Source organism: Callospermophilus lateralis, chromosome 5 (assembly GCF_048772815.1).
Source record: "Callospermophilus lateralis isolate mCalLat2 chromosome 5, mCalLat2.hap1, whole genome shotgun sequence".
Classification (NCBI taxonomy): domain Eukaryota; kingdom Metazoa; phylum Chordata; class Mammalia; order Rodentia; family Sciuridae; genus Callospermophilus; species Callospermophilus lateralis.
Genome location: NC_135309.1, coordinates 64,091,538 through 64,101,642, shown reverse-complemented (window position 1 = coordinate 64,101,642; position 10,105 = coordinate 64,091,538). Strand labels below are relative to the sequence as shown.

Below are 10,105 nucleotides of genomic sequence, written 5' to 3'. Positions count from 1 at the left end.
GGGCAGGGGTATGCAGCTCAGTGGTAGAATACTTGCCTAGTATGCAGAAAGCCCTGGGTTCAATCCTCAGTAAATAAAAGTTGTTTCAAGTAAAGAAACATAAATGTTTATTTCCGTTAACGTGAATGCAAGTGTGAGGCGTTAAGTGCTGGGTTCTAAGAGACAAGGATGACTTGATGCCTGTCTATCAATATGCTGTAATTTGAGAGACATGTTTGCTTAAGTGCTAAATCATTTTATGTAATGTGTCAAGGAAGCATAGCCTAAGAAGTTTAAGTCTCCCTGTGAGGTAGGCCTTCTAGGATTAGAAAAAGAACCAAGATAGAAAGGGGCTGAGAGTGTAGTTCAGCATGAGCATAGCATGTATGAGGGCCTATGTTCATTCCCCAGCACCACCACCACACACACAAAAAAAAAAAAAAGAAAGAAAAAAGGCATCCCAGACTGAAGGCATAGCATGAGCAAAGGAGCAGACTGCCTAATAGTTTTATGGATTGGTGATTGGAACACTAGTGAATGGAAGAAAGCAAGAGAGGCAGTTGCAGTCTTGTTCTACTTAGGAGACTGTACTAGGGTTTTATTAGACTGTTAAGAGGCAGGGAGCCCTTGCAGATTTTTGAAGAGTATATCCAAGAGGTAGACATCTTATGTTAATGATTTCTTCTTTTGAAGAAGAGGCAGATAGCATAGGGTTACAAAATGTAGGGTCAATGAAGTGTTTAAAGCAAAGTATGTCTGCAGCTTTCAAGTTGTTCAGAAGAACAAGACTCTGTAAGGACAAAGGGTGCAAAAGAACAGATGTAGTAAAACGTTAACAATTGTCAGTTAAGTAGGTGAATTGTGAGTATACAGGTGTTTCATGTCTTGTTCTTTCAACTTAAGATTTTTAAGAAGCTTCAAAATAAGCAGTCAGAAGGCAGAATGTACCTACAGAGTGTGCCCAAATCAGAGAGGCTAGTATTAGGGCTATCATCCTGCTGCTTGTAAGTGCTGGGAGTACTGGAAAATTATTTCCAAATTACACGTTACCTATTCCAAACTATTTTAGATTTTTCCATCTAAGAAGGGATGCTTATTTTGGTAGATGACTTGTTTACCTTAGTATTGAGTTAAGATTTAACAATTTTCAACAAACTTTAGATCTCTAGATTACTTTGGAGTTGACACTAGTTTTCTTGTAATATTTGATGATTTGTACACATATAAGGAGCTGATAATCTATTAGAGGAAAAAGGTTAAGGGGTCAGGATACTTGAGTTGTAGTTCCAGCTCTGCTTTAAATGATTTCACTATTCTGAACCCCTTATTATTATCTACAGAATATGAGGATTGCATTTCATGGTCTTTTTTATCTTTTCATATATGGCATAAGAGTCTTAGAATTTTGTCCCTTTTGGCTTTTGCGTATGTGTGTATGGTAAAGTATATGTAAAATAAAATTGGCCTTTTTAATCATTTTACTATTATATTACTTTACAGATAGACCTTGTAATTTCCCATTCCAAGTCCCATTCTTTTTGCTATTATTGTCACACATTTATATTTTTATATGCATAAATAAGAAATTCAAGCGTTTGGTTTAGACAGTTATCTTTTAGAGAAATTGAAGATTTTTTAAACTGAAAAAGTTAAGTATAGTTTATCTTCATTTGTGCCATTTCCTGAACCTTTATTTCTTTGATGTTGTTGACCTAAATTTGTCTGGTATATTCTTTTGCCTAAAGAATCTCTCTGTAACTTATGAGGGAGGATGGGTGCAGGGGCAACATAGTGCACAAACGCAAACTAACTGACCTGCTGGTAATAAATTCAGTGTTTATCTGAGAGAGTTTTTATTTCTTCTTCATCTTTTAAAAGATTTTTTTTCTGGGTGTAGACTTCACTGGTGAAGATATAACTCCATTGTCTTGTGGCCTCCATGGTTTCTAAAAAGAAAGATGCTGTAATTCTTACCTTTGTCCCTGTGGAAAGAACGTGGGTTTTTCTTTCGTTGTTTATTTTCTCTTTATCTTTTGTTTTTAGCAGCTTGAATGTGATATGTATAGGTACAGGGTTTTGTTTTAATTTTATGTGTATCCTTCCTGGCATTCTCTCAGATTCTTGGATCTGTAGTTGTGTCTCATTAATTTTGGAAAACTCTTGGCCATTATGTCTTCATACATTTCTTCTCCCATTCTCTCCTCCTTTATAGATTTTAATTATGCACATGTTAGATAGCTTGATGTCTCACATATCTTGGATGTTCTGTTATTTTGGTATTAGGTTTCTGTTTGAATACCAAACAGCAAAATAGCATTTAGCTGATTTGCATTAGTTAATTTCTGTTGACCTGAGTTCATTGATTCTTTGCCTCTATTATAGTTTTTACAGCATTTCTATTTGATTCTTTTTTTATTTGATTCTTTCTTAATTTACAATTCTCTCATAATTTTTTGTTGTTGTTGCTTTTTTGTGGTACTGGGGATTGAACCCGGGGGTGCTTAACCACTGAACCACATCTCCAATCCTTTTTATTTTTTATTTTGAGGTGCTTAGGGCCTTGTTAAGTTGCTGAGGTGGGCTTTGAACTTGTGATTCCTTTGCCTCAGCTTCCTGAGTCACTGGAATTATAGGCATGTGCCACTGTACCCAGCCTTCTCTTATACTTTTCAAGTATTTTTTTCTTTTATTCTTTTCAACAGCTCCATAAAAGGCAAAGACCCAGATTTGTTTAGTTTTGCTTTATGTTTCTTTTTGTTTTTTAGCTTTGTCAAAGATTTTTGACCCAGAAATCAACAAGAGCTGCTCCAAACTAGGAGGTAAGAAGTTCATTCAAGCTGCTCAAGAAAGCTGGAAGTGAGAAGATAATTACAGACTGTGTACACTGAGGAACGAAGAGCTACTGTGTCTATCCATCAACCTGCTTAGGGTCAGTAGCCATTTGCATCTATCCTTTTTTTCCTTTTCTGCTTCACAAGACCATCAAAATAACTGTTATTTTACTCTTCAATCTAAATAAAATTAAATTTTATATATCTTGTATTGGTGAATAGGCCATGGGATCTTGGAATGTGGCACTTTATGTTAGATTTATACCTCACAAAGATTTGTTTTTCTGTCAGTTATAAAACAGAAAATTGGTCAATTATAGTGGTACATACTTATGATCCCAGTGATTTGGGAGGCTTGAGGCAGGAGAATCAGCAAGTTCCAGGCCAGCTTCAGCAATTAAGAGAGGCCCTCAGCAACTTAGTGAGAACCTGTCTCAAATTTTTAAAAAAATAAAAAGGGCTGGGGATGTAGCTCAATGCTAAAATGTCCTGGGTTTAATCCCCAGGACTGAGGGGAAAAAGAAAACAGAAATTTTCCTGAGTCGTCCTTCTGTCTTGACTCTATATATTCATAGTCACAAATTTGTTTGCTTATTTGTTCTTAAATTTATTCAAATATTCTGTGAACCTGCTATCTCAGAGTTACTATATTGTGTTTAGTGATGACTGTACTGATGAACAAGATGTCTTTTCTCCAGGAGCTGGAGAGACTCTTACTTAAGTAATACAGAGTATGGTTACTACTATAATGCAGATGCAAAGTGCCGTGGAACACAGAAGGCACAGTGATTCATTTGGGTTAGGGGAAATTGGGTAGTGCTTTGTAGCAAAGGTAGCATTTTAACTAGGTTTTCAAAAATGATTAAGGTCTTGACAAGCAGAGAGATGGATGGATATTCTAAGTTTATGGAAAGTCACTAATTTGTGAAGTATTTGCTAAAAAGTGTTCACTGGACTCCTTTAAGAGCATGATTCTTGTTCCTCCTCTTTTACTCCTAAGATTTTTGTTGTCCCTTCTCTTTTTTTGTTATTTTTATCTCCTTTGTTTTCCTGTAGTTCCTAGTAGTAGATTTGTGGCACTAGTTCTGTAGTTTTGGTAGGACAAAGAGATGTGGAAGTTCAGGGCAACATTTTCCTCTCTAGATAGCCTATGTTTTTTTGTTTGTACTCATAGTAGTCAAGTGGGTCTCTCTTTGCATGAATATGGGCTCTGCCATAAGGCAGATAACTCCAAACTAGAACTCAGTAGAATGGACCAAAACCTTCTATAGCATATATTAGTCACGTGCCCTATCAACCCTCCCCATGCACTTGATATTTGTTAAGTTTCAACATTCTCTTATCAGCTTCTCTTCCCTATCTAAGTAAAGGAGTGCTATTTGAAGATTCAGATGCATTCTGCTCTAGTTTCTTTTTATTGCCCAAAACACTTATCTTTACTCCATCACACACTTTATCTTCTATTCTCAACAATTAGTGGGTCGTTTAAAAATGAACATATGCATACACAAAGAGCCATCTTTTTTATTTTTATTTTTTGTTTAGTTTTAGATGGACACAATACCTTTATTTTATTTATTTATATGTGGCGCTGAGAATCAAACCCAGTGCCTCACACATGCTAGGCAAGTGCCCCACCACTTTTTTAAGAATGGGTAGAGAAGAATGAAGATTTGAGACTAGATCCTATTTTGTGGTATGCCTGGGAAGCAGACCATTATTGTATATAGAAAGAAGACAGAGTGCCCCAGTAACTTGTCTGAAGAAAAAACTGCAGGGGTAGACAGGCAAATATGGAAAATAATCCTTAGTGCTTTATACTCTTGGGGTGTCCTGTATCAACCAATTGTTTGTTTTGACTTAGCTGTTTGTGGTCTGGTGCTGGTCTTTTTTCCTCTAAGATAAACAAGGCTTGATGAAGAAAAGAAGGCATAAGATATGTATCCCCAAACTGAAGTCCTCTTAACTTCCATGTGTATGACAAGTAGGATTATTAATATACCTGAATACTGAGAACTACTTTATTGGTTAACACTGATATTTTCTCTGGGGTAGGAAGCGGAACCATTTATCTCCAGAAATGTCTTTGGAAAATAAAGAGCAACATGACCTTTCACCCAGGGACTCAGCTGAAGGAAATGACAGTCTTCCATCGGGTGTCCTTCTGAAGCCTCAAAAGGAATCAAGTACTGACTTGAAGCAATTTGAGACCAATGATCGACGCAGTTCTTATCCTAGGATCCATATGGAGCCTCAGGAGAAATCACATACTAACATCAAGCAGTTTGTCATCAAAAAGCTACAGAAGAGTTGCCAGTGTAGCCCAACCAAAGTTAAAAATATGATTTTTGATTTCCTTCCTGTTTTGCGATGGCTCCCAAAATATGATCTAAAGAAGAACATTCTAGGAGATGTGATGTCTGGCTTGATTGTGGGCATCTTATTGGTGCCCCAGTCCATTGCTTATTCCCTGTTGGCTGGCCAAGAACCTATTTATGGACTGTACACATCTTTTTTTGCCAGCATCATTTATTTCATATTTGGTACCTCCCATCACATCTCTGTGGGCATTTTTGGTGTACTGTGCCTTATGATTGGTGAGGTAGTTGACCGAGAAGTACACAAAGCTGGCTCTGATATTGCTCCTTCTTTAGAAATTATTTTAAATAGGAGCACACTAGTAAACCAGACATTAGACAGGGTATGTGATAAAAGTTGCTATGCAATTAAAGTTGGCAGCACTGTAACCTTTATTGCTGGAGTTTATCAGGTAAGAAACAGTGGAAGAATGGGTCATTTCTGGCAAAAGTAATCACTACACGAAATCTCAGATAGTGAGCATAATATAACAAAATGCTGGGGTTGGTGGTGGACGTCTGTAATCCCAGTGGCTTGGAAGGCTGAGGCAGGAGGATTTTGAGTTCAAAGTCAGCCCAGGCAAGAGCAAGGTGGTAAGCAACTCAGTGAGACCCTGTCAATACAAAATAGGGCTGGGGATGTGGCTCAGTGGCCGAGTGCCCCTGGGTTCAATTCTTAGAACCAAAAAAAAAAAAAAATGATAAAAGAATGGGGATAGGGAGAAGTGTGGATTAGGAATATTTCAAATTATAGGTTCTTCTACCTTCCTTTAGAGTTGCTGCTCTGGTGAGTGGACTCTTAATAAAAACAGTTTGCTGGGTATGGTAGTGCATGCTTATAATACCAGCAACTCAGGAGATTGGGACAAGAGGATCACAAGTTTAAGACCAGTCTTGGCAATTTAGCAGTACCCTCAACAACTAAGCAAGATCTTGTCTCAAAAGATAAAAAGGGCTGGGAATGTAGCTCAGTGGTAAAGTACCCCTGAGTTCAGTCATCAGTTCCAAAAAAACAGAAAATTTTAAAATGCAGTAGTTCTCCATGGTTATTGGGGAAGGAAGGGATAAATTGAGGGCTACTATATAGCAGCCAGGAGAAAGGATTAAAAATTAAATTATTCTTGGGTCTCCCATAGTAGCCACTAATTTGCTGTTATCATTATGCCCTGCCTGTTAGCATCCATAAGTCAGCACTGACATTAAACCTCTTCTCTAATGCAGGTGTTTGGAACCAGTGGGCAAAGGGGAAGATTGGCTCACTTAATTTGGTGTTTGGATGAGATAGGGAAAGGAAGGTGAGGTACAGATGAGTAGTACTCTTCAGAGTCTGCTTTTTCTTTGATTTTAGTATGTCTCACCAAGAATTAGAAAGTTGTGATAGAATTCTGAGGAGCTGGGAAGAGGAAGAAATAAAAAGGTGTTAACTGTGAAAATACAAGATTATTATTAATATGGGTGGCAATGTGGTATAAGTATATACATACTGAATGGAGAACAAGTTTTACAGAAGTTAGATTAAAGAGTTCTATGGTAATTTTTAAAGTGTGATTCTATTTTGATGTGATTTTTTTTTAACCAATTATAGCTCCACTTTTAAAGTAATGATTATGACTTAATGAAAAATAAGTGGTTTCTTAAATTGGAGGAATTTTTCCAATTTGAGTTTGTATGTTTTCTTGTGGACCCTTGAGAATGTCCTTTTGAAAAGAAGTATGAACCTTATTCAAGTTTAAGAAACATTGTATGGGAAGATAGATAGATATCTTAAGTTGCTCCTTCACCTGGACTAATGAGTGACAGTGTGACCTTGGGCAAGTTCCCTTTCCTTGTAATATGAAAATATTGATGCATGATTGCCTTCATTCAATTTCTGACCTTCTGTGATGCTCTGATGGTTTGTTTCCATGCTAGAAATGTAGTGTAGTAGAAAATTGAGAAGCACTTTTCTGTTTCCATTTAACACTTATATATCATCTATTCCAGGTTGCAATGGGCTTCTTTCAAGTGGGCTTCGTTTCTGTCTACCTCTCCGATGCCTTGCTGAGTGGATTTGTCACTGGTGCCTCCTTCACTATTCTTACATCTCAGGCCAAATATCTTCTTGGGCTCAGCCTTCCTCGGAGTAGTGGTGTGGGCTCATTTATCACTACCTGGATTCATATCTTCAGAAACATCCATAAGACCAATCTCTGTGATCTCATCACCAGCCTTTTGTGCCTTTTGGTCCTTCTGCCAACCAAAGAACTCAATGAGCGCTTCAAGTCCAAACTCAAGGCACCAATTCCTACCGAACTAATAGTTGTCGTGGCGGCAACTTTAGCCTCTCATTATGGAAAACTAAATGAGAATTACAATTCTAGTATAGCTGGACATATTCCCACTGGGTTTATGCCACCCCAAGCACCAGATTGGAGCCTAATTCCTAGTGTGGCTGTAGATGCAATAGCTATTTCCATCATTGGTTTTGCTATAACTGTATCACTTTCTGAGATGTTTGCCAAGAAACATGGTTACACGGTCAGAGCAAATCAGGAAATGTATGCCATTGGCTTTTGCAATATTATCCCTTCCTTCTTCCACTGCATTACTACTAGCGCTGCTCTTGCAAAGACATTGGTTAAAGAATCAACAGGTTGCCAAACTCAGCTTTCTGCTGTGGTGACAGCCCTTGTTCTTTTGTTGGTTTTACTGATAATTGCACCTTTATTCTATTCCCTTCAGAAATGTGTCCTTGGTGTGATCACTATTGTAAATCTTCGGGGAGCCCTTTGTAAATTTAGAGATGTGCCCAAGATGTGGAGGGTTAGCAGAATGGATACAGTTATATGGTTTGTTACTATGCTATCCTCTGCATTGATAAGCACTGAAATAGGCCTGCTTGTTGGAGTTTGTTTTTCTATGTTTTGTGTCATCCTCCGCACCCAGAAGCCAAAGATTTCATTGCTTGGTTTGGTGGAAGAGACTGAAATCTTTGAATCCATATCTGCTTACAAGAACCTTCAGACTAAGCCGGGCATTAAGATTTTCCGCTTTGTAGCTCCGCTGTACTACATAAACAAAGAATGCTTCAGATCTGCTTTATACAAAAAAACTCTAAACCCAGTCTTGGTAAAGGCAGCTCAGAAGAAGGCAGCAAAGATAAAGCTCAAAGAGGAAACGGTGACTCTCAGTGGAATCCAGGATGAAGTTTCAATGCAACTTTCCCATGATCCTTTGGAGCTGCATACTATAGTGATTGACTGCAGTACCATACAATTTTTAGATACAGCAGGGATCCATACACTGAAGGAAGTTCGCAGAGATTATGAAGCCATTGGTATCCAAGTTCTGCTAGCTCAGTGCAATCCTTCTGTGAGGGATTCTTTGGCCAGAGGAGAATATTCCAAAAAGGAAGAAGAAAACCTTCTTTTCTATAGTGTGTACGAAGCAGTGGCTTTTGCAGTAGAATCTCAAAAGCAGAAAGGAATATGTGTTCTCAATGGTCTGAGTCTGTCCGGTGATTGAGAAAGTAGTTGAAAGGAAGAATGTCAAGCTAATAGGTTAAAATTTTAAGTGTGCAACATTTTCCAATAATTTCAAGTTGCACACTTGAAATTATTCTTCCTTTGAAGTTTATGGCCTTTGTATATTCTCAAATGCAGCAGAGCTTATTGTTGGGAAAGTTAAAAAGAAGAAAATGTTGTAGTTTCAAGCTTTCATACAGATATGAAGTATTTGGGGAATGCAATAAATATCTACTGAATTAAAGAGTACAGTAGTCCCAAGACTATTACCACCTTGTTTTAGGGGCTGTACATTTGGACTCTTTCTCCTCCAGGCAGAAAAGGAGTGAAGTTGGGATTTGCATTAGAAATATTTGTGCCTTTGCATGGCTCTGTAGACAGGAAGGAGAAGAAGTCAGGGAGAGTGTTGAACCTGCCCTTGAATGAGCAGCATAAGGGGCTTGTGAAGCATGAGGTCCTAACTAGACAAGCTCGTTCTTGTGCTTCTCTTTTCCCAGTCTTTGTTCCCCAGATAGCAGTAGGATCTCTGGATTTCAGTAGGAGAGAACCAGTCCTATCCTTAAGGCAGGGAACTGTAGGCACAGTCTCATTAGGAGTCTGATGGCCAGCAGGTTTGTGACATACTAACATTTTACAGAATAACCTTGGTGATATATTTAATGTTTTAGTCATAGCTTTTTGTTTAAGGTCAGTAGTTCAGCAAAGAGTTCATCAAAATTAGAAATGTTCTGCATTGGGAATTCTCTTTTCTGTGGTCTTTATCTGACCATTTATCTACCATTAAGCTCTGTTTCAGCATTAAGTTATCCTAGTGTGTTTTCCCATGGAATCTGTCCTAAGCTGGCATTTCTGAATATCAATTTCAGTCATGTCAGATAAAGCAGGAGCTGATTTTGCCTTTTCTAAAGTATTTTAATTTGCTACTGGTGACTGAATCTAAGAGTTCTTAATGACTGAGCGACATTCCCAGCTCTTTTTTTTTCTTTTTGGATACAGGGTCTCACTGTGTTGCTAAGGCTGGTCTGGAACTTGTGATCTTTCTGCCTCAGCCTCCTGAGTCACTGGGATTATAGGCATACACCACCATGCCTGGCCTTACAGTATTTTAAATGAGCTTTGGGCAGACCGTCAAGGACAGATGGCAAAAAAGAATGGCTGACAGTTTCCCTTAAGAATTAGTTTATTTAGAGGATAGGAAAGGCAGCAGAATACAACAGACACCAGAATGGCAATATGTAAATCAATTGTTGTGCAAATGATGTGATTCTGCAATCTGTATATGGGGTAAAAATGGGAGCGCATATCCCACTTGAATCAAAGTGTGAAATATGATATATCAAGAACTATGTAATGTTTTGAACAACCTACAATAAAAATTAATTAAAAAAAAAAAAAAAAAAAAAAAAAAAAAAAAAAAAAAAAGAATTAGTTTATT

The 10,105-nt window shown here is 37.8% G+C and overlaps 1 protein-coding gene across 1 annotated transcript; it reads left to right on the top strand.

Moving 5' to 3' along the window:
* The first annotated feature begins 2,751 nt into the window (after positions 1-2,751).
* On the top strand, positions 2,752-9,844 carry Slc26a2 (solute carrier family 26 member 2). The gene is made up of 3 exons (XM_076855932.1): positions 2,752-2,908; positions 4,866-5,580; positions 7,151-9,844. The coding sequence occupies exons 2-3, from the start codon at positions 4,891-4,893 to the stop codon at positions 8,669-8,671; spliced, it is 2,211 nt and encodes a 736-aa protein (XP_076712047.1). The 5' UTR covers positions 2,752-2,908; positions 4,866-4,890; the 3' UTR covers positions 8,672-9,844.
* Positions 9,845-10,105: the final 261 nt, after the last annotated feature.

What these genes read in the sequence shown, in the direction of transcription:
- Slc26a2 (XM_076855932.1), top strand. Translation starts at nt 4,891, where the DNA reads ATGTCTTTGGAAAATAAAGAGCAACATGACCTTTCACCCAGGGACTCA. An exon ending in TTATTGCTGGAGTTTATCAG is followed by an intron (nt 5,581 to 7,150) that starts GTAAGAAACAGT and finishes CATCTATTCCAG; the next exon opens with GTTGCAATGGGCTTCTTTCA.